General features: G+C 60.3%; 1 protein-coding gene across 2 annotated transcripts; it reads right to left on the reverse strand.

Moving 5' to 3' along the window:
* Positions 1–753: 753 nt before the first annotated feature.
* CSRP1 (cysteine and glycine rich protein 1) lies at positions 754–22,641 on the reverse strand. 2 transcript variants are annotated; one of them, XM_040263179.1, is made up of 6 exons: positions 22,219–22,641; positions 10,308–10,420; positions 6,031–6,199; positions 5,099–5,228; positions 2,226–2,319; positions 754–1,826 (listed from the first exon to the last, which is right to left on the reverse strand). In XM_040263179.1, the coding sequence occupies exons 2-6, from the start codon at positions 10,417–10,419 to the stop codon at positions 1,750–1,752; spliced, it is 582 nt and encodes a 193-aa protein (XP_040119113.1). In that variant the 5' UTR covers position 10,420; positions 22,219–22,641; the 3' UTR covers positions 754–1,749. The 2 variants fall into 2 exon arrangements, with proteins under 2 accessions (XP_040119113.1, XP_040119114.1); XM_040263180.1 differs by lacking the exon at positions 22,219–22,641 and adding an exon at positions 19,797–19,889.
* Between the last annotated feature and the right edge of the window lie 297 nt (positions 22,642–22,938).

Below are 22,938 nucleotides of genomic sequence, written 5' to 3' on the forward strand. Positions count from 1 at the left end.
CTGGCTTCGTGGTCCAGAGGCGTCTGCCCCGCTCCGTTTCGGACTCTCTTGTCCCAGATCCTCCCTCCCTGGTTCTCCCTCAGGAGTGGGATGAGCGCCCGGCCTCTGCACCCCTCAACCCCGGCCAGCGTGGCGGCGCTGGGACAAGAGTCTAGACTCTGGGGCTAGAGGGAAGGAACTCCGTGCGTGAAAGGTGCTGAACTTGGGGGCCGAATGCTGCTGCCCCTCAACTCACACAGTCACACACTGGAATCTGGGGGAGGGGCCTCTGGGAGGCGGAGCCCCCAGGAGGGCACCGCTGCCCCTGGAAACCCCCCATCCCTCCCCCTCTCCACTGAGCCCTTCCAGCAGACCTGAGCTTCTTGGATCTGACACAAAGCTCCTGTGGCCGAGCTGCCCTCTCACTCAGGCGCTTCCCATGCTGGGAACAGTTCTGAGCACAGTCTGGGGGCCTGGCTGTGCCCCTCGCAAGTCCCAAGCTCACAGCTCTCATGCCCAGATGGGGCAGCAGGATCGGGCTGGCTGGACCCCCCGCCTGGGTTTAGTTAGAATGGACACTGGGGAGGAAGCAGACACTTTCCCTTCCCAGGCCTCCTGCCAACCTGACTGCTCCTGTAACGTCCCCCCAGAGCAGGACGCCGGCCCCCACCCCCAGAGCAGGACGCCAGCCCCCACCCCCAGAGCAGGACACCAGCCCCCACCCCCAGAGCAGGACGCTGGCCCCCCACCCCAAGGGCAGGGCAGACAACGGGCTCTGTTCTGACAGCTTTATTGATGGGGTGCAGGTCAGCTTGAGCACAGCCCTCAGTCCAGGCAGCGCCATGTGGCATCACCCTCCGTCCATGGGGTCAGCAGGCCTAACCCTGCCCCGTCCGCCTGCTGCTCTGGACCTGGGGCCTGGAAGGGGTGGGCAGTGTGGCCAGAGGGGGAGGGTCCCAGGAAAAGAGTGGGGGGCAGGGCCCAGGTGGGCCGGGGTGGGTATCCAGGTGAAGGCAAGCTGTATGCGCCCCCCTCCGATTCTGCGGGCCAAGCTGGCCGTGCTGAGGACGATCCTGGGGCTGGGCTGTGCTGACAGGCGCAGCCCCCGCAGCCCCATCCCCCACTGCCTCAGGACTCGGGCCGGGCAGAGATGCCCTCTGGTTTGGGCGGCCGTAAGGTCAGGGGTGTTTCATCAGGGCCCTGCCACACGGGAGCTCGAGCCCAGGGAGGCCAGACCACATCCTGAATTGGGGCCCTAGGCCCTGGCTTGCACCCCCAGCCCCGAGCTCGGGGGCACCGTGGCCCACGGCCTCGAAGGCGATAGGCCAGGGCAGATGGCCCCTCCGTTCGGGGCCCGTCTGCACGTCCCCCGTGACTCCCAGGTGGAGACGCCCCGGGCCTGCTCTGAAGGACACTAGGAGGCCCCCCACGAGGAACACGGCCCTCCCCCTGCAGGGACCCACGATGACAGACACTCAGCCTCTGAGGGTGGGGTCTGTGGAGCGGGGAGGGCAGGGGAGGGGAGAGATGGGGGGACACCCAGAACCAGAGGCCCCTCTGGTGACATGGTGGGCCAGGTGGAGGGGGAAGCTCCTGGGAGGGGGGGACCTACAGCAGACACCCAAACCAGAGGGAGCCGGACGCCCAGGGTTGAGTCCTTAGCGACACGTGCAGGGCTGAGGAAGGGAGGGAGCCTGGCAGTCTCGAGGCCGCTGGGGTTGGGGGTGATGAGAAGCACAGCGTGGGCAGCGGGGCGTGGGCGCAGGGGGCTCACGCAGAGTGAACCAGAGCCCCAGCCCCCTGCCCAAAGCCGAAGCCCTTGGGCCCGAAGTTCTTTGCGTAGCATCCTGCAGAGAGAAGAGAGGGGTGAGGACCCCCACTCCTGCCCCAGCACCTGCTGGGGCCTCTGGGCCAGTGGGGTACACAGCACAGCCCTCCCAACATCAACGCCGATAGTGAGAAGCACCCTGGCTACTCCCCTGCCTCTGAAATCCCAGGAGAAGAGCCGTCTGCGGTCAGAGGTCGGGCTAGGAGCAGGGAAGGGAGCCCAGGCCCCAGCCGGCCCCGCCCTCTGGCCACGGACCGTCCCCCACCCCCACCCGCACCCCCACCCGCACCCCCACCGGGGCTCCTTCCTGGCTGCACACAGAGGCCTCAGGAGACTGCAAGGCTGGAACTGGCCATCACGTACGGGCCTGACTGCTTAGCTCTCCGGGAAGGGAGGGCGTCGAGGGGAGGCCGCTCACCTTTGCAGTAAATCTCGCCATCCTTGTCGGCCAGGGTGGTGGACTCGAGGCCTTTGCCACACTTGGCACACCGGAAGCAAGACTTATGCCAGGACTGGGGAGGGAAGGAAAGAATTAACTCCGCTGCTCCAGCCCCTTCCTGGCGGCATGAAGAAGACACCTGTGGGGTCTGCCCAGCCTCCCCCACCTCCCGGAGGAGGTGCTGGGGACCAGTGCCGCAGCTGCCCCACGAAGGGCAGGCAGGACCCTCCAGCCTTGTCCCGACTCCCGACCGGGACTCCTGGTGTGGGTGTGGGCTGGGACCCACCCTGGCCCTGGTTCCAGGCCAGTGGCCCCTCCCTCCTCACGGGCGTGACACACACAGGCTTTTGTGGTCAGCAGGCCCCTGGATTTCTCGAGGCCCCTCGCTGCAGCGGGAGGCCGCAGCCCGGCAGGGGCCGGGTGCAGAGGCGGTGCCTGGCACCCTGGAAGGAGAAAGGGTCCTCGGGGCTCCAGGAGAAGGCCGGGAGCCAGAGAAGCCCCGCTGCTCCAGTGAGGTGCTCAGAGGCCACACGGCCAACAGCCCCTCAGGGGAAGCCAGCCCCGGTCTGCGCCCCGCGGGGGCCAGCCAGACCCCAGGTCAGCCGCCAGCTCCCAGCTGACAGCTCTGCACAACCCGGAAAGCCGGAGGCCAGCGGTGGCAGACGGGATGAAGCAAAACAAGGCCTTTTAAGGGCAAGGAGGCTCCCTTGCACAGCTGCCTTTTCTGAGCTGGAGATGGAAAGGAATGGCAAGCCCTGGGCCTCCTGGCAGCCAGGCCCACGCGTGTTGGCTCCTGCCCAGGGCTCTAGGGGCCTCGGTGTCCGTGCTGAGGGCACCCCGGCCTCAGCTTGTCCTCGGGAAGCCCAGGCTGCCCCCCAGTCTCCGGGCAGATGGGGAACTGACCACCGCCACTGTCCGTGCAGACACAGTCTGGCCCCGCTGGTGGGGTCAGCACCTGAAGTCCTCCTGCTTCTCAGCCCTTTCCCGGCACGCACGCTGGTCTCCCCCTACCACCTCTGCCCGCAAGAGAACCCCTCCTCCCGAAGGGAGAGAGGGGCCCTCACTCTAAGACCCCGAGGGGGAATGGAAATGCTGATGCCTAGGTATTTTTTGGTGATTCCCTATTCTCATAGTGAGACACAGCAGAAGAAACACCAACTCAATATTAATCACATCATATCATTTAGTGAACAGCAAGGATCTTCACTTCAGCCTCACAAGAACCCACAAAAGCAATGATGGTGATGGTAGCTGACTGGCGTCGCCACACCGAGCACTGCACTGCACCGGTCTCCCCGCGCTGGCTCTGCTCAGACGCGGGGCTGCGGCTCAGGGGGGCACCCATCAGCCCAGGCTTCACGCCAAGCAAACGGCGGCCATCCTGCTGGGTTTACAAACCTCTCCCAATGGACAGAGGCGGAGACAAGCTTCACGGGCTAACATGGCCCCAAGAGGAGGCACCAGCAGTGGCAGCCAGCTCCTAGGAGTGGGCAAAGCTGTGCTTTCACCGGTAACATGGGTGCGACCCCCTCCCCAGCGGGCCTGGGGCTAGTCGGAGACCGTGCTTGGTCTAGACCCGTCCTATGTGTCGTCCCCTATCCACGTGCCCAGCTGCTGCTCAAAGCTGAGAAGCCCCAGAGGCCAAGACTCAGGTCCAGAGAGGCTGCAGACAGGCTCCAGGCCCCGCGGTATCACAGCTGACCACGTGACCCCAGCCACATCTGCGTGAAGGCCCAGCACTGTCTCCGGGGCCCTCCTGAAGAAGCTTCTCCTGCAGCCCTCTGACAGCTCACCTGAGGCCACCTGTCCCTGCAGCCTCTCCGAGGGAGGGTCCCATTGCCCTTTGGTGAGTGGGGGTGGAGTCTACTACTGAAATATCGCAGTGGGGGCAGGCGAGACAGCCAGACCAAGTTTGCCTCCTGGGAGGCTCTGACAGGCCTGAACCTTGGCTAACTCTGCCCTGGGGGCACATGAGTGGGTTTCTGTGGATTTTGGGGGGTTCTTAACATTTCTGTATCACAAGTCCTTTCAAAGGTGTGATGAAAGCTATGGCTCTTCTTCCCAGAGAGAGATGTGAGCCCACACAACGGTGCACCTTCTTTCCAGGGCCAGTGTCCATGCACCTCAGAGGCCAGCAGACCCCGACGCTGGAGACGGGTCGACCGGAAGCTCCCGTGGAGTGCGCTTGCTGTTGCTCAGTCAGTCAGGTATTCCCAACTCTTTCGAACCCACGGCCTGCAGCACACCAGGCCTCCCTGTCCTTCACTGTCTCCCAGAGTTGGCTCAAGCTCGTGTCCATCGAGTCGGTGATGCCATCCAGCCATCTCATCCTCTGTCGTCCCCTCTCCTCCCGCCTTCAATCTTTCCCAGCTTCAGGGTCTCTTCCAGTGAGTCGGCTCTTCACATCAGGGGGCCAAAGTATTGGAGTTTCAGCTTCAGCATCAGTCCTTCCAATGAATATTCAGAACTGATTTCCTTTAGGAGGGACTGACTGGATCTCTTTGCAGTCCAAGGGACTCTCAAGAGTCTTCTCCAGCACGATTTGAAAACATCAGTTCTTAGGCACTCAGCCTTCTCTATGGGCCAGTGGTGAGGCTGCTACTATGAGGGATTCAGCTCCTTGGAGACTGGGAGGCCCAGGGAACAGGCAGCCTCACAGACAAAGGGACCCCTTTCATGGTGGGCTCTGAAACGAAGGGGGAGCTACATCAAGGGCACAGGCTTCCTGGGAGGGAGCGCACCTCAAAGCTCCAGAACGCATGTTTCAGGAACATGTGTGCCCCGCCCCCAGCACGACCTGCCTTGCCTTCCCAGGAACATGTGTGCCCCGCCCCCAGCACGACCTGCCTTACCTTCCCAGCGCCGATCACCTTCTCGGCCGCATAGACGGCCTGGCTGCACCGCGGGCAGTGCTCGGAGCCCCCGATCTTCTGGGCGAACTTGGACGTGTTGGGGTTGGTGGTGGGCCTGTGGCCGGGGGCCCTGCTCAGGGAAAAGCATGCAGTGAGGGGACGTACAGGAGCGACACAGTGGAGGGGACAGGCCTGGAGGGCGCCAGCCGCCGGCACCTGGCCAAGCCCACCGCACGGCTATAGCTGCCAGGGCTGCAGAGTCGGCTCTGCTGACAGGGGACCCCCCAGGGCCCATGGTTCACCTCTGCTGATGGGGGACCCCCCAGGGCCCGAGGGTCACCTCCGCCCACAGGGGACCCCCCCAGGGGCCGGTAGATTCCTTCCCCGACATGTCAGACTCCTCTCCGCCCTAGTTAGAATGCCAGAGTCACTGACAGCTCGTCTGCTAAGAACTGGCGCCCTCTGCCCCCCTGCTCGTGCAGCCCATCTCTTACTAGAGACTTCCCAGGAGAAATCAGCTGACAGGTCGCTCCCATGGGGCGACAACCTTGGCCGAAGCGTGGAGAGTCACCGTCACTTGCGACCATCCCCCAGGGCCAAGGGGCTGGCAGGCTGACTGCCAACACCCAGCTCACAGCGGGTCAGTGCTCGGGGTGCTGGGGGCCTAGTGACGCCCGTTTCCGGGAAGGGAACCAACACCGGTGAGCCAGCCTGTGAGGTCATCTGGCTCAGACCCTCAGTGGCTGTGGGGCGCCTTCAAGTCACTGATACTCGCTGGGTTTTCTCATCTGTGGACAGAGGAGAGGGGCCCAGCAGTTCCCGGGGCTCCTCCCAGTGCACGGAAATGGGCTGGCTGCTCCAGCCCCTCTGCGCTGCCGCTCTGACGGGGCCTGGCGCACAGGAGGACCTCTGCTCTGGGTGGGGGTACTCACTCCTCGTGTCTGATGCCCAGCGACTCTCCCTTGTCCATGCTCAGGGTGCCTGCGCCCTGCCCGTAGCCGTAGCCCTTGGGCCCGTACTTCTTGCCGTAGCAGGATTTACAGTAGACCTCCTCGCCGTGCACAGCTACGGTGGTGCTGTCCAGGTTCTTCTTGCAGACCACTGCAGGGGGCGCACAGGGCCAGCGGGTCACGGCCAGCCCCCGCCGCCGAAGCTCCCTGGGGCGCTGCGCACGCCACGTCCTGACCTCCCAGGAGCCAGGGGCCTGGCGATGGAGCTGGGGTGGCCAGGAACTGGGAGGGGAGGAGGGCCTACGGATGCTGGCCTAGCGCCTCTCCCGGAGCCGGGTGGCCTTTCCTCGCCGCCTGCCCCGCACCCTGAGAGCTTCCTGAGTTCACGGGGCCAGCGGCCTAGGCCGACCCCACGCCCCAGGGGCCTCACTGCCCTTGACAGACACCGTGGGTCCCAACAGAAGAGGAGAAGCAAGGAGGGCAAGGCTGTCCTGCCTCCTGTGACTTGATTCAGAAGGGATGCCCATGGGTGCGGGGGCAGGGGGCAGGGCAGAGACACTCCCGGGGAGAAGGTCAACGTTTATTCAGCACCCAGCATGACTGGCTTGGAAATGAGACGCAGGTCGTACTCATCGCGACAACGAGACCTGAAGTTTCTAGTCGGAAAGCACTTGGCCGCAGGCGGTCAGATGCTGGGAGAGACTCCCCGACCCGGGGCGAAGGGGGGTTGGAATGGGGCACACTGGGAGGCCTGCAGGGCGCCCGCAGCCTCCTGTGGGCCCCAGAGCGGCCCCGTGACCCAGAGTGAGACAGTGTGGAGCCCAGGGTCACACGGAGCCCAGGCTAGCCCATGTCCAGGGAGTGTCCTGGCCAGGCTGCCTGCCTCCCCAGCCCTGTGTCCCCAGCAGCAGATGACGACAGTGCCCCCCGAAATATGGCTGAGAGTTAAATGAGACCTCACCAGGGAAGAGCTCAGCGCAGTGCCCTGCTCACAGTAGGTCATCATGAACGCTGGCTGCCCCAACGGTGTGACACAGAGTTAGCGCCCTGAAGGGCCAGGCCCCAGAAGACCAGCAGCGTCCAACCCCCGAGTGTGTCTCTCCAGAGACTCACGTCCCATTGATATAGGTTTGGGCCTAGGATAACGATAGGGTTCCATGAAGGCCCCAAGATGGGGGAGTCAGTGTGCCCACTGGGACCACGCCCTCAAACACGTCCTTCTGAAGAAGGTCCCCGGGAGCAGCCAGCCTCTCCTCCTCTCGAGGAGCACTCAGCTCACCTCCAAGCCCCTTGCCAGTTCCTTTGCCTTGAGATAGATTCCTCCCCTCACCCCCACCTCCACCCCCACCGTGTGGCTCTCGGGATCTTAGTTCCCTGAGCAGGGGCTGACCCTGGCCCTTGGCAGTGAAAGCATCGAGTCCTAACCACTGGATCTGCAGGGAATTCCCAGCCTTCCCCTTGCCTTTAAAGGCCAGCTCTCTGCCCCCGCCCCCACCCCTGGGCCGGGTTGGAGACTTCAGACTAAATAAGGACCCTCTTGTCCTGCTTGTGAGATCCCCATGTTCTTCCAGCACGCGGGCAACCAAATATGGGCCACCCCGCCACCTCCCCAGGGCTTGGCTCCGGCCTGGAGGAAGCGGGCACAGCAGGCCAGGGGCTCCAGCATTCCCTTCTAGGGCGGGAAGCCGGGAGTCGGCCTGGAACTGCTTCCCGTAAGACCCAGAGTGAACTGGAAATTCCTAAGACTAAACGGGAGGCGACGAGTGAGACAGAGCAGCCCGGGGGCTGAGGTCTCCTTGGGCGACCTTCCCTGCAGGGACCTGGGGGTGCAGCTCAGAGAGGCCCCAGGTCTACAGCTGGCGCCTCCCAACGGCCCCACCGCCTGGCACCTGCAGGCAAGGGGGTGCCACTGTGGGTGGGGCTGTGAGCACCCGGGGGTGCGGCCAGACCAGCTCTGCCTTCCCATGGGCTGACCTGCCCCAGGACAGGGCTGTCACAGCTCAGAGACGAGACAGCCTCAGGGCCGATCCCCACGGAGCCAAGGCCCCCCACCCGGGCTGGGCACTGTCTGCCGCTTCTCGGACACTGGGGCGCACGCTGCAAGCCCAGCCCAGGGTCCATCCCGTCCCCCCAGCCCCGCCCCTTTGGCTTCCCTGACCACCCAGCTGGCGGTCACTCCTCCCCGGCAGCTGCCGTTGGTGATCAAAGCCACATGTGAGGGTGGAGAGGGGTCCTTGGGGCCAGCAGTCTGGACCCTCTCCCTGGCCATCAGTAAGCCCTCTTATGCCCTCTGAGAAAAATAAATGGCCTAAAAATTCCTGAGCGCAGTGAGCTGCTGATGACACAACACGGCTGTCAGCCTCCTTTGGGCCGGATGCCAAAGGCTCCGCCCGAGCTCACTGACCACCCGAGGCCAGCACAGCCCTCGGTCAGCCTCGGCAGGCGCGGGGCCCGCTCTGCCTGCTCTGGAGGTGGCTTCCGGCTGGCCCACCCACAGCTGGTGGGAGCCAGTGCTCCTTCAGGGCAGGTGGCCCCGGGGACCTGTGTCCCGCTTGGGAGCAGGGGCTCCGGAAGCAGTGAAGCCACGCTGTGGGGGAGGGCACGGCCTGGTTCCCGGACCTCCCCGACGGGCTGGGGGCTCCCTGAGTGCCAGTCTTCTTGGTGGGGATCCCCTGCGCCACGTGTGTGTACGCACGCATGTGTGTGGACATGTCTGTGCATGGATGGGTGGGTGCGTGTCTGTGTGCACACGTGTGTGGGTGTGCGCGCACGCTCGTGTGTCTGCCTGTGTGCGAGGGTGTGCACACATGTGTGGATGTGTGTGCACGTGTGTGGGTGTGCGTGTGCACGTGTGTGTCTGCATGTGTGCGCGTGTGTGCACACGTGTGAATGTGTGTCTGCTTGTGCATGTGTGTCTGTGTGCGTATGTGTGTGTGTCAGGGAGCAGCTATTGTTGACTGAACACTCACAACTGCTCCTTTTGTTTTCTGACCCCTTCCTCTCAGTTCCCGCAGCCCCGCCCCATGAAGTAGGTGTTGTTTTCTCCCCTGTAACATTGAGAAAATGCAGAGAGAGAAGGAGGCACCTGGCCCTCAGCACCCAGAGAACAGAAAGGGAATTCACACCTGGACTCCTGCCCACTGGTTCTGAAGGCTCGGGGCTTGGCCAACATGCTCCTGCCTGCCCAGTGCCACTTCCTGGGCTCAAGGGAAACAGGTCACCTCCTCTAAGCCCCTCGGCTCTGAGCCCGTCAGTCAGGAGCCTGTGGATGTCCCCCCCACCTCCAAGTCCCGGCGCTCAGGACACCTGGGCCCCGGCCAAGCCCAGCACCCCAGGCACCCAGGCGCCTGCCCACCAGGCAGAGACGGGGCCTTTCTCCTCCCAGCCTTCGGGACGACATCAACATCCCCTCACCCGGACCGTCTCCCGCCCAGAGATGCTGGGGGAGCCCAGCCCCTCCCCAGACGCAGCTGCCCATGAGGCTGCTGCTGGTGCATTTATCTTTAACTGAGGGATAGTTGACATGTCTGTGTCCATTGCCCAAGGACGTAAACTCAGGCAAACTTTGGGAGATGGTGAGGGACAGGGAGGCTTGGCGTGCTAGGGGTCCACGGGGTCACAGGGAGTCAGACACGACTGGGCAGCGGAACAGCAGTTGCTGTTGACATACTATGGCATGACATGTCAGCTACACAACACCGAGCTTCGCCTCTTTAAGTTGCTCGCCTGTGACTGTTACAGAGTGTTGGCTGTGCTCCCTGCGCTCTCCACAATGCACCCTCGCAGCTTTTCTGTCTTACACGTAACTGTGCCTTTCAGTCCTCTCCCGGTCTTGCTCTCCCCCAGGACTGCATCCTCCGCCTCTGTGATTTCTGTGGCCTTTTAACAAAGGGTGATCTGGGTGCAGGGTTGGTGAAACCTTGGGCTGAAAGTGTCTTGCTCTTAAGTGCCGGGATTGTGGTAGAGAGAGAGGGAAGACAAAGTGAGCGGGAAGTTTTCCCCGCTGCGTCTTTCCGGCGTGGCGCCAAGGCCCTGGAGAGTCCACCCCCTTCAGCTTGGCGGGCCAGCCCCCAACAGCCCCCACCTCCGCCTCAGAAACAGCTTCTGAGGAACACGGGGGCCCTGAAGCGCCTCCCCGCCCCGCTGCGCTCCTGCCAAATGTCGGGCTGTTTACGCCGGCTGTCCCTCCCGAGGGCCGCCCCCCAGGGGCTGACCAGCGGCTGTCCCCATGGCGACAGCCGGCCTGGGCGGGCACTCACTGCACAGGAAGCAGGACTTGTGGAAGCTGCTGCCTTCACACTGGACCTCTTCCGCGAAGTACACCGTCTTCTGGCACACCCCACACTTCTTGCCTCCTCCCCAGTTCGGCATCCTGGAAGTAGACACAGCGGAGAGAATGAACTTTCCAGGGAGGTGGAGACCCGGACGGCCCAGGTCAGGGCCTGGGGCAGAGGCCTCCCCAGCCGGCAACCTGGGGGCTTCCCACCCCGGAGCCCGCAGGGAAGCGCTGCGCAGCCACCGTATTTTCTGCGCGCCCTCCCCCGCCTCCCCCCGCCAGCCCGCTAGGACAGAAATTCGAACAAGACGCAGGCTGTCGTGGAAACAACAATAATCCCTTTGCTGTGTGCATCAGGCGGGCGGGTCTCAGCAGAAGAAACAAGTAAGCTAGAACTCGTCAGACCCAAACTGTCTGTGTCGGGTCTGAAACAGGCAAAACTCACACCGTCGGGAGGAACACGCGTGAGAGAGAGCTATAAAGAAAGACAAGGGTGAGCATCCAAGACTACTATCTGAGATTCGGCACCTCAAAGACAGGAAAAGGGAGCCTCCAGGCGTCATCACACGGGGGCTCCTGTCGTAATTACTCTTCAAACTACGCATATCAGTTCAGTCCAGGCGCTCAGGCGTGTCCAACTCTTTGCGACCCCATGAATCGCAGCACGCCAGGCCTCCCTGTCCATCACCATCTCCCGGAGCTCACTCAGACTCACGTCCATCGAGTCAGGGATGCCCCCCAGCCATCTCATCCTCTGTCGTCCCCTTCTCCTCCTGCCCCCAATCCCTCCCAGCATCAGAGTCTTTTCCAATGAGTCAACTCTTCACATGAGGTGGCCAAAGTACTGGAGTTTCAGCTTTAGCATCAGTCCTTCCAGAGAAATCCCAGGACCGATCTCCTTTAGAATGGACAGGTTGGAGCTCCTTGCAGTCCAAGGGACTCTCAAGAGTCTTCTCCAACACCACAGTTCAAAACATCAATTCTTCGGTGCTCAGCTTTCTTCACAGTCCAACTCTCACATCCATACATGACCACTGGAAAAACCATAGCCTTGACTAGACAGACCTTTGTTGGCAAAGTAATGTCTCTGCTTTTCAATATGCTGTCTAGGTTGGTCATAACTTTCTTTCCAAGGAGTAAGTGTCTTTTAATTTCATGGCTGCAATCACCATCTGCAGTGATTTTGGAGCCCCAAAAAATAAAGTCTGACACTATTTCCACTGTTTCCCCATCTAATTCCCATGAAGTGATGGGACCAGATGCCATGATCTTAGTTTTCTGAATGTTGAGCTTTAAGCCAACTTTTTCACTCTCCTCTTTCACTTTCATCAAGAGGCTTTTTAGTTCCTCTTCATTTTCTGCCATAAGGGTGGTGTCATCTGCATATCTGAGGTTATTGATATTTCTCCCAGCAATCTTGATTCCAGCTTGTGCTTCTTCCAGCCCAGTGTTTCTCATGATGTACTCTGCACTATGCATATAGGTTTATTAAAAAAAAAAAAACTATTTATTTATTTGGCTACACCATGTCTTGGTTGCAGTATGCAGGATCAAGTTCCCCAACCAGGCATCAAACCTGGGCCTCTGCATTGGGAATGAGAAATCTTAGCCACTGGACCACCAGGTAAGACACCAGTTCAGTTCAGTCACTCAGTCGTGTCTGACTTTTTGCGATCCCATGGACTGCAGCATGCCAGGCTTCCCTGTCCATCACCAACTCCTGGAGCTTGCTCAGACTCATGTCCATTGAGTCAGTGATGCCATCCAACCATCTCATCTTCTGTCGTCCCTTCTCCCGCCTTCAATCTTTCCCAGCATCAGGGTCTTTTCCAATGAGTCAGCTCTTCGAATCAGGTGGCCAAAGTATTGGAGTTTCCACTTCAGCATCAGTCCTTCCAATGAATATCCAGGATTAATTTCCTTTAGGATGGACTAGTTGGATCTCTTTGCAGTCCAAGAGACCCTCAAGAGTCTTCTCCAACATCATGGTTCAAAAGCATCAATTCTTCGGCACTCAGCTTTCTTTATAGTCCAACTCTCACATCCACACATGACCACTGGAAAAACCATAGCTTTGACTAGGCGGGCCTTTGTCAGCAAAGTACTGTCTCTGCTTTTTAATATGCTGTCTAGGTTGGTCATAGCTTTTCTTCCATGGAGCAAGCGTCTTGTAATTTCATGGCTGCAATCACCATCTGCAGTGATTTTGGAGCCCAAGAAAAGAAAGTCTCTCACTGTTTCCATTGTTTCCCCATCTATTTGCCATGAAGTGATGGGACCAGATGCCATGATCTTCATTGTCTGAACGTTGAGTTTTAAGCCAACTTTTTCACCCTCCACTTTCACTTTCATCAAGAGGCTCTTTAGTTTTTCTTCACCTTCTGCCATAAGGGTGGTGTCATCTGCATATCTGAGGTTATTGATATTTCTCCTGGCAATCTTGATTCCAGCTTATGCTTCATCCAGCCCAGCGTTTCTCATGATGTACTCTGCATATTATTTAAATAAGCAGGGTGACAATATACAGCCTTGACATCCTCCTTTTCCTATTTGGAACCAGTCTGTTGTTCCATGTCCAGTTCTAACTGTTGCTTCCTGACCTGCATATCGGTTCCTCAAGAGGCAGGTCAGATGGTCTGGAATTCCCATCTCTTGAAGAATTTTCCACAGTTTGTTGTGATCCACACAGTCAAAGGCTTTGGCATAGTCAATAAAGCAGAAGTGTTAGAGGAAGCACACTGATTGAAACTGCCCACCCTGGCCAGGCACCATAGTAACCATTTGCATGAGTTGTTTTATGACAGGAGATCCTGATAAGGAATACGGAATTAATAAGCCACCACCAACCGGAAGAGCTCGGAAAAGGTGTAAAGGAAACACCACGTGTCCGTCCACTTCCCCGAACCCCTCTCGCTAGCATCCATCTTGGCTGAGTGACGTGTGCGCCACCAGGAAAGACTCAATTAGAATGATTGGCCGAAGACCACCTGGAAACTAATCCCACTGCCATAAAACCCGAGACTGCGGGCCACGCGGCAAAGCAGTTCTGGGTTCCTTACCCTGCTGCTCTCCACTCGGGTGCCCTTTCCCAATAAATCTCTTGCTTTGTCAGCACATGTCTCCTCGGACAATTCATTTCCGAGTCTTAGAGAAGAGCCCAGTTTCGGGCCCTGGAAGGGGTCCCCTTTCCTGCAACAGAAGTAGATGTTTTCCTGGAACTCTCTTGCTTTTTCCATGATCCAGCAGATGTTGGCAATTTGATCTCTGGTTCCTATGCCTTTTCTAAATCCAGCTTGAACATATGAAGTTCATGGTTCACGTACTATTGAAGCCTGGCTTGGAGAATTTTGAGCATTACTTTGCTAGCGTGTGAGATGAGTGCAATTGTGTGGTAGTTTGAGCATTCTTTGGCATTGCCTTTCTTTGGGATTGGAATGGAAACTGACCTTTTCCAGTCCTGTGGCCACTGCTGAGTTTTCCAAATGTGCTGGCATATTGAGTGCAGCACTTTCACAGCATCATCTTTCAGGATTTGCAATAGCTCAACTGGAATTCCATCGACTCCACTAGCTTTGTTCATAGTGATGCTTTCTAAGGCCCATTTGACTTCACATTCCAGGATGTCTGGCTCTAGGTGAGTGATCACGCCATTGTGAAAATCTGGGTCGTGAAGATCTTTTTTGTACAGTTCTTCCATGTATTCTTGCCACCTCTTCTTAATATCTTCTGCTTCTGTTAGGTCCAGACCATTTCTGTCCTTTATTGAGCCCATCTTTGCATGAAATGTTGGTATCTCTAATTTTCTTGAAGAGATCTCTAGTCTTTTCCATTCTGTTGTTTTCCTCTATTTCTCTGCATTGATCACTAAAAAAGGCTTTCTTATCTCTCCTTGCTATTCTTTGGAACTCTGCATTCAAATGGACGTATCTTTTCTTTTCTCCTTTGCCTTTCGACTCTCTTCTTAGCTATTTCTAAGGGCTCCTCAGACAGCCATTTTGCCTTTCTTTTTCTTGGGGATGGTCTTGATCTGAACCTCTGTCTATAGTTCTTCAGGCAGTCTATCAGATCTCATCCCTTGAATCTATTTGTCACTTTCACTGTATAATAGTAAGGGATTTGATTTAGGTCATACCTGAATGGTCTAGTGTTTTTTTCCTACTTTCTTCCATTTGAGTCTGAATTTGGCAATGAGGAGTTCATGATCTGAGCCACAGTCAGCTCCTGGTCTTGTTTTTGCTGACTGTGTAGAGCTTCTCCATAAGCTCTATAAGTCCCTGCATGTAGGCTTTATATGCTCTTTTGTATGTAAGATTTAGTGCACCGGACTTTCCCTTAGCTACACCACAGGGCTTGCAGGGTCTTTCTTCCCTGATCAGAGATCAAACCTATGCCCTCAGATTGAACATGTCAAGTCTTAACCCCCCGGGAATTTCACCCCCTCCAAAAAAAAAAACCTCAATTTTTTTGAAAAAGCAGGAGTCAGACCCAGAGGGCAGGACTAAAGCTTTAGAGTCCCCTAGGGTGGGGGGCGGGGGAGCGTTCGCAAAATCTGGTTTCCCAGTACCACCCCCAACCCAATGAATCATGACCTCTGAGGACGGGGCACAGAACAGGAATATTTAACCAGCACCCAGGTGACCCTGAAGGCAGTAGCCTGGGACAAGTTGAGAAGCTTGAGGTTGGTTCTGAGCTGGGGTCCTGAGGCCGGGCGGGTTTAGTCCTTTTCTGACCCTGCCACTCACTGCTGTGTGTTCCTTGGGCAAGGGAGCTAGCCTTTGTAAACCTTCATTTCTGCATCTGTAAAATGGGGACAAAAGCAGAAGCTACATCACAGGTTACTTCTGGGGAATCAGGGAGGCACGGCTCAGTGCCTGACCCAGGGCTGCAGGGTCAGAGCCCAGGATCAGGAACGGTGACCCTTCCAGCTCTTTGGACAGAAGTGCACGGGGGAGGGACTCCATGGGAGGACTGGGGTGCTGGGAAACGGTGGGGGGCCGGGGAGGAGTGCCCTCCATGGGCACTCGGGGATGGGCACCCAGGGCGCTGCCGGCAGCTGGAGTCTGGGCAGGGGCAGGGGGCATGGTCCCTACCGCCAGGGGCTTCCCATCAGATACAGTGCAGGGGGGAAGCTTGCCCCTGAAACGTCTCTTTGCCACATGGATTATTTCAAGCTGAAAACAATCAAGGCCCAAGAGACTCAGGAAGAAACATCAACCTTCCCTCAAATGCCTAAAAGAATTTTGATAGAGGGCCAGTTCCCCACTACCGCAGTTTCCAGGGATCTCTGTGAAGAACACAGGCCGGGTGTCGGGGGGAAAGCAGGCGGGGCCAGGAGGCCATGCACTCTGTCCCCTCATCTCTGCCTGGCCCAGCAAACACTGGTTTCCAAACATTTGCTCTTCCTTCTCCATGTCAACTGGCTTCCTCGCCTCTGAAGTCCCAAACCACTGCCCCAACTTCCTTTTTTGGCTTTAGCTGAGCATGGTATTTGATGTGAGGGTTTGGGCCACTCTGGGAGTTGCTCGGTTTTGGGGGGTCTCTCCCAGGTAGACATGTTATTAAGCTTTGATTTTCTCCTGTTCTTCTGTCTCAGGTCAAGGTAACTCTTTTCAAGTTAGAAGGAGCTAGGAGGGTGGAGGGAAACTGCTTCCCCAACAGTGGACACAGGTGTCTGCTCAAGGAGGAGGTCCAGCCAGGTTCACTACCACGTCCCCAGTCTGCGTGTGTCTAGCACACAGGTGTTTGTACAGGAGTGTGCGCCTGGCACACAGGTGTTCACATAGGTGTCTGAGACGTCAGCCCCCCTAATGCTCAGAGCCGCAGCCCAAGGCCCACAATATGCTCAGTGGGGTTTGCGGGCTGACAGCAGGCTCCTGTGGGTGAGGGGTGCAGGGAGCGGGGACGCTCACTCTCCACGGCCTCTGCTCTGTCTCCCCATCCCGAGGTGGGGTTCCTCTGGCCCCACTGCTCTTGTGGTCACCCCGCCGAGCACTTTCACTGACCACTGACCTTAACCTCTGCCCTGAGCCTAGGCTCACACACCCAGTTTCAGGGAAGCACCTCGATTTCAACACCAGCTACCAGAACTCATCACCTTTTCTCTCCAACATGCTCTTTTTCCTGACTGTCCATTTTGTTGCTGGAACCATAATCTTCTCTGATCACTAAGGAATCTCATCCTAAACCCCAGAATGGGGAGGATCTCTGTTCCCCATTCCACCCACTCACCCCAAACTCTGACCTCCCCACCTCTCCAGGCCTCTTCTCACCAGGGGTTCACTGACTCTCAACAGCCCCCTTCTCCTTGGGAATCAGCCCAATTTTCATCCAGGGCACTGGACCTAACCTGACTGCCAAGGTTCCCGGCTCGGGGCTTAGCTCCCATACCCCCAGGGCGGGTCCCTGAGGCCCCGCTGTTCCTCTGGCCCCCTGTGGCAGGGCTGCAAAACTATCTCCGTGACGGACAGTCAGGTGGGTGTAGTGTGGTCATTACAGTCGGCCTAACCTCCAGCCGTCTCCTGACCCTTCCTTGCTGCAGAACCCCATTCAAATCAGGCAGCCCCCACTCCCTCAAGTGACCCCCAGGAGGTGCTCAGGGCAAAGCCTGGACCCCAAAGTCACCCAGTGACTCCAGTCCCCTGAGGGGCGGTGCAGGCACAGCCGCGAGCAGGGTGGGGAGTCCTGGGGGACGAGCCATTTCCCACAGAGACATATGGGTTCCCTCCTGCCTCTTGACGGGTGCCAGAACGTGACCCCTGAACCCCAGCCTTCAGCATTCGGCAGACAGCCTGCCCCGAGCCTGCAGACCCACTGTGTGCCGAGCAGTCTGCAAGCGCCATCCACCATTCCTGGCCACCCGGAGGCGGGGACCTGCCTAGGGCACAGATGAGGACCCGGAGTGGGGTAGGCCTGCAGTCGGGGCTGTGGTGAGGCTGGCCACCCAGCCCCATGCTGGCCCTCTGCGCTTAGCGGACAGGGCTTGGGGATATGGGGACCTGAGGGCTCCTGCCTCGCCTCGTCCTGCCCCTGAGCCCACAGGCTTTGTCCGCCAGCCCTGGGACACCCGAGTGGGGAGGTTCTCTGACCGCGCGGTGGGGAGCCGTTCCCAGCCGTGGTTTGTTCCCGACACAAAAGCCCTCCTCCCTCGGGAGGCCCGTGTCCAGAAGGGCCTGGGAACCTGAGGCGAGAAACTGCCCAGGCCACCTCCCAGCCGGGGACCCCCAAACTGTGGGGAGGTCCCCTTCAGGAACCCAGGGGACAGACAGGGCTTGGCATCCTGGGGCGAAGAGCACTGCCCAGGCCATGGGCACCACCCCCCCCACCCCGCCCTCGTGAGGACCCCTTGGGAATCTATGGGTTGGGGGCTCAGCTGGGGGCCTGGCCACCTCCTTCCACCGAGGAGGTTCCTGCTCCACCCACTCCCTCCTGCCAGCCTGAGTCCAGCTGATGGAGCCCGATTGCCTTAAAAGGAAACCTACTTCCCAGACCATCTGGAGTTCAACAGGGACGCCTGGCTCCCTCTCAGCTGCCTCCTCAGGCCTGGGGGCAGAGGCCCCCTCCCCCGCAGGAGACGGCAGGGGGGGCGGGGGAGGGGGCCAGGCAGTGCAGAGGTCGAGAAAGGGGATCTGGACCCATTTCTTCCCAGCTGAAGGGTCAGGCTCCCTTCCTCTGCGCTTCTGTGTGCTCCTCCCTAGGTCAGGCCATCCGCTGACTCCAAGTCTTGAGTCTCATTCTGAGGGTCGGGGGAAAGGACAGCAGCGGCCCAGGGCCTGGCGTGCGGTGGGTCCCGCTCCTGAGGGCCCCCCAGGGCTGGACGTGCGCTGTCCTTGCCCCAGGCCATGTCTGCTCCGTGTGCCGACCCTGTGGACACACAGCCCTGACCCCTGGGTGTTTTGGTTTGTCCACTTCACCGTGTCTACAAACCCCACTGAGCAGTGGGCTTCATCTCCTGTGGGATGGCTGGAGACACCCGGGCAGCTATTCCCCTGAAATGTCAAGGCTCTCAGGGCCGCCAGAAGCTAGAAGCCCGGGACTGGATTCTCCCGACCAGCACCCGGGTCGGCCCGCTGCCCCCAGCCTCGTCCAGCTGCAGCATGAAGACCGGCTCACGGCTCCTCTGTCCTGGGAGCAGAGACCCGGCCGGGCTCCGGGGCCGCGGAGCACAGAGACGCTCACGTTCCACCAGCGCAAGCCGCGTACGAGCGTCAGGTTGAGGTGACGCCCAGGGCGCTCACGGTTCACCTAAGAAACCGGCTCGGCGATGTCAGCCCTTAACCACTGGCCGCCAGCGTCTGCGGGAAGGTCTCCCCTCCTCAGATCAGTGACCTGACGGCATTCCCCACCGTGTCTTGGTCCCCAGTAGAAAATCCCAAACTTCTCTGTTCCAAAGCCTCCTGCTCCCCAGGGACAGAGGGCAACTCCTGGGCCCAGAGCGCAGGTCCCCTCCACGCAGTCTGGCTGGGAAGGGCTCGCTGGGCTGGGTGGTGGGCTGGGCGGGGCCTGGCTGGGCTGGGTGGTACCTGGCCAGGTGCACAAGGGAGCTGTCATTCTTTCCAACCTGCTGCTCAAGCCTTTCCCCACCCCTACACCCGAGGGCAGCCAAGGAAGGAGGGGTGCCCAGAGAAACAGAGTCCGGGAAACGGTCCTGCCCTGAAAGATGCGGTCAGTCACTGCGGGGGCGCAAGGACCGACATGGGGTGCAGGCGCGGCCTCAGCGTCACACGGTTGCCGGAACTCTGCAGGCGACTCAGCCCGCCAGCACCCCGTGCGGACCCCACGGGGCTCCAACCCGGTCACCCTGCCCCGTCTCTCCCTGCTCTGAGCTCTCTCTTCAAGCCCAGGCCCTGAGGCCCTTGTGGGGCGGTGACTGCGCCCCTCGTGCCTTTACCAGCAGGGCACCCCCCGCAGGGTTCAGAGCCTGAAGGCCAACAGAGGTAGAGACAGCGGGCTAGGATTTAAGCACTTTCAAACTGTCACAGGAAGCCTAACAATTGTAACAAGGTCCCATAGATTAACCAACAGATAAAGTTCATTTGCTTTCATCTGGGATGACGTCAATTTAGTAACGGTCACCCACGATGAAAAGGTCTGAATTATTTTCCTGGATTAAATTTTTAAAAGCAAAAACAAAGCACATGAGCCCTTAGCCCTTGTAAAACAGGCTGCTTGCAGCGGACAGGTCAGGCAACCCCCGCGGGCCCTGCAGAAAGGCAGCACCGCAGACAGGGGTCTGCTCGCCTTGCGTAGGAGTCAGCCTTGCGTAGGAGTCAGACGCTGTCTCCTGCCCCAGGAAGCCACGGAAAAGCTAAGTGCCTCCGTATTTCCACTCTTTACCATACATGGAATCACTCGGCGATGACGTCAGATGAATTCCTGGGGAACTGCGTAGTGCAAGCCCAGCGTCACCGCAGAAATTCCTGACCACTGGGTCTGCGGGCGCCCCCCCCCTGCCCGCCCCAACCCAGCTCTGCACCTGGCTTCTCCTCGGGAAGGCTCTTCTCCAGGCTGCTTCTCTTTCCTGCCAACCTAACACTGAAATCCAAACACGCATCAGACTTGGTGAGAGTGCATTCCCGGGACCCAGGCCCCAACTTCCGGGGGGCCCTCCCCTACGCCCACACTGTAGAGGACCCAGGGGCGGCCAGTTCTCACTGTATTCCTTCCACATCCACACTGGCAGAGCCGCTGCCTCCCTAAGCAGCGTGTAAGCTGCTGTAAAGCTCTTTGTAAAGCACGTCTGTCTCAGGAGTGGCGGATCTCTCCCTGGAGAGCTGATCAGAGACAGGCAGGGCAGAGTGACCGGGAGGCTGGGTGTGGGCCTGGAAGGGGTCTGCCTGTGTCTCAGTGGCAGCCTTTGACCCGGAGTGAGTCACTGGCCACCTCTGAGCCCCAGCTTCCACCCCACCTCACAGGCTGCCCCAGACGAGACGGCTACGGACGCAGGCCAGTCCCAGGCCAGGCGAGCACAGACGTCAGCCAGCTGTTCTCTCAGGAAATGCCAGCTCTCCTGCCCAGGGTCGGGACTCTTTCCTTATTTGCTGACACGTCTGAGGGTGGCAAGTGGCGACCTTCATTCTCCTCAGTGCCTCAATATATCCAATGCACGACTCCCCCGTCCTCTCCAAGCCAACCTCACAAGAAGCCGGCTTACAGAAACTTCAGCTCCAGCAGCCTCTCAAAGAAGCCTCCCCAGTCTGCCTTCTACCAGGAGGCCCGCGGTTAATGGGAACCTGACCTGGGCCTCAGTGTCGGGCACGCCAGGCCAGCATGGGTCTGCAAGGGCCACACGTGCCCAGCAGGGCAGCTCGGCTACGAGCCCACACCTACCCGTTCACTCACCAAATGTCTCCTGCCCGCCAGCCAGGTGCCAACACTAAGCTCCCGGCCAGGAAGGCCCTGCCAGGATCACAAGGCAGAGAGGTCTGCTGTAAGAGAAGGAACACCTGGCCCAGGAGGGCAGGCGCTGGACGGCCCAGGGGCGGGGCATGGCCTGCAGACCTGTGCCAACCGGTTCTCCCCAGCGACCCTTTAAAGAGCCAGCGCTGCCCCTCCCCCTCCAAGCACACCCTCTCGGGAGTAAATCTCCTTCCTTGTCCGCCTCCTCCACCCCGGATTTCCTCCCTGCAGGACCGGGTCCTTCCCTGGGAGACAGCGAGCAGTGCAGGCTTCGATCCAGCCACAAGGACAGTCTCTCTGGAAAGAGGTGGCGGGGGCCCCCAGCCTGAGCCCACCTTGCCTCTCAGGGGCAGACAGTGAGTGGCGGCAGGGAACACGACCCCCAGGGAGTGCCCTGATCCCAGCTGCTCTCTGAGATGACAAGGGGAAGCCCACTCCTCTGGCCTCTCCAGCAAATTCTGGGAGGCCGGAAGGCTGGGGGCAAAGACAACAAGCCCTGCCCTCCCAGGACCGCGGCCAGAGAAGCAGAGCCCGGCTTCCAGGCCGGCAGAGTATCCGGGTCAGTCTGCCTCGGCATCACCTCCACAAGTTGAGGCCCCGCTTCCACCAGAGCCCCGCGGGCCTCCCGGAGCTACTGCGACAGGACCCGCAGGCCAAGTACCCCCAGCTGAGAGGGACTGCACACCCGTCCACGCCCAGGAGCAGGGGCGGGGCCCAGGCCTCCAGGAAGAGGCGGAGCCCACCCCCGCTCCCGTCTAGCCCCGGGTTTCGATCAGATCACAAACGGCGGAACTGGACGAGCGTTTGCAGCATACTCGGCAGCTGTGAGCGCGGAGGACGCGCCTGCCTGCAGGCTGCTTGTTAGGAACGGGTTGCAACTTGCTTCAAGTGTGCTCACAGCGCCCCTTCCTGCCCCCGGCCTTCGGGACTGAGGCTGCAAACACTGTGGCTTCCTCCAGGCTTGGGTGGTGGTCCCCGCGCCGCGCCAAGTCCCGGGGCGTCAGGGGTGAGGGCGACGAGGCGACCTCCATCTAGCCCTTCGCAAAAGGGGAAAGTCGCACTCGCGCTCCGGGCACAGCTGTGCCAGGCGGGCCCCCACCCGCCCGCCGCACGTTCCCCCGGGGCAGGAGGGGTGGCACGGGTGCCCTCATCCCCCGCCGCACAAGGAGCGTCAGTGCGCGCAGAATCGCCCATTGTCCAGCCGCAGGATCCGCCTGCGTCCCGGCGCCCGGGGCAGTAAGGGGCCCCGCGCTAACTGGAAAGAGAACCGCGGCCACTTCACCCCTCTCCTCCTCCCGCGCCCACCCAGCGCCCCTTTTTCTTGCGACCCTCCCTGTAGCATCCCTGCAGGCGGCGGCGGGGCTGGAAGGCCAGGGGCGCCCTGAGCGCGCGGGCAGGCGCTCCGGCGGGTGGGGGACCTGGGCGCTCGGCGCTCCGGCGGGTGGGGCCTGGGCGGCGGCGGCGCGCGGGCCGGGCGTCCGAGCCCGGGGTGCACTCACCTGGCAGCGGCCAAGCGCGGCGGGCGGCGGGCAGGCGAGAGGGCGGGCTCTGGAAACAAGGCTGGGCGCGCCGGCCCGCGCGCAGTTTTGTTCCCCTCGGGGAGGGCGTGTCCGGGCCGCGCCAACCCACAGGCTTTGCACACCGCACCAGGCCGGCGCCGACGTCACCGCCCCGGGCTGATGTCACGGCGCAGGGCCGCCCCCAGGGCCGGGCCGCGCCGGCTGCGCTTCGGGGAGCCCCTGTGCCCCCCTCCGCAGAGGAAGCAGCGGCTCACCGTGCCCGGAACTTCTCAGCGGTCCCGGCCGCCGGACGAGGGTGGAGACACACGTGATCCGTCATCCACGATCCAAGAGCCCAGATAAACATGTGCCGCATGAGAAGGGGGGGTCGTCGTGTTTGGTGTCCTGGTAGCAGGAAGTCAGGGACTCGGGGAAGGGGCGCCGCGCCTCGGTTAGGACATCGCGCCCCCTCAGGTCTGACCCCGCCCCTTCCGCATACCCGCTGGTCCCCAGGCTTGGGTGGCCCACCCCTAGGCCTCGGTCCCAGTCTGTGAAGGGAGTATACTCCACAGGGAAGTGGGGCTGTGGCGGGCAGGGGAGATCCCATAAGCTTAGCAAGCCTGCAGCAGTGCCCTCAGCGAGGGTCACCCCGCCTGCAACAGCTCTGCCCCCTCGGCCTTCCCCAGTCGAGGACCCTCCCCCGCCCCCCAAACAGCCCCT

The sequence above is a fragment of the Oryx dammah genome, unplaced genomic scaffold (assembly GCF_014754425.2).
Source record: "Oryx dammah isolate SB20612 unplaced genomic scaffold, SCBI_Odam_1.1 HiC_scaffold_21, whole genome shotgun sequence".
NCBI classification, from domain to species: Eukaryota; Metazoa; Chordata; class Mammalia; order Artiodactyla; family Bovidae; genus Oryx; species Oryx dammah.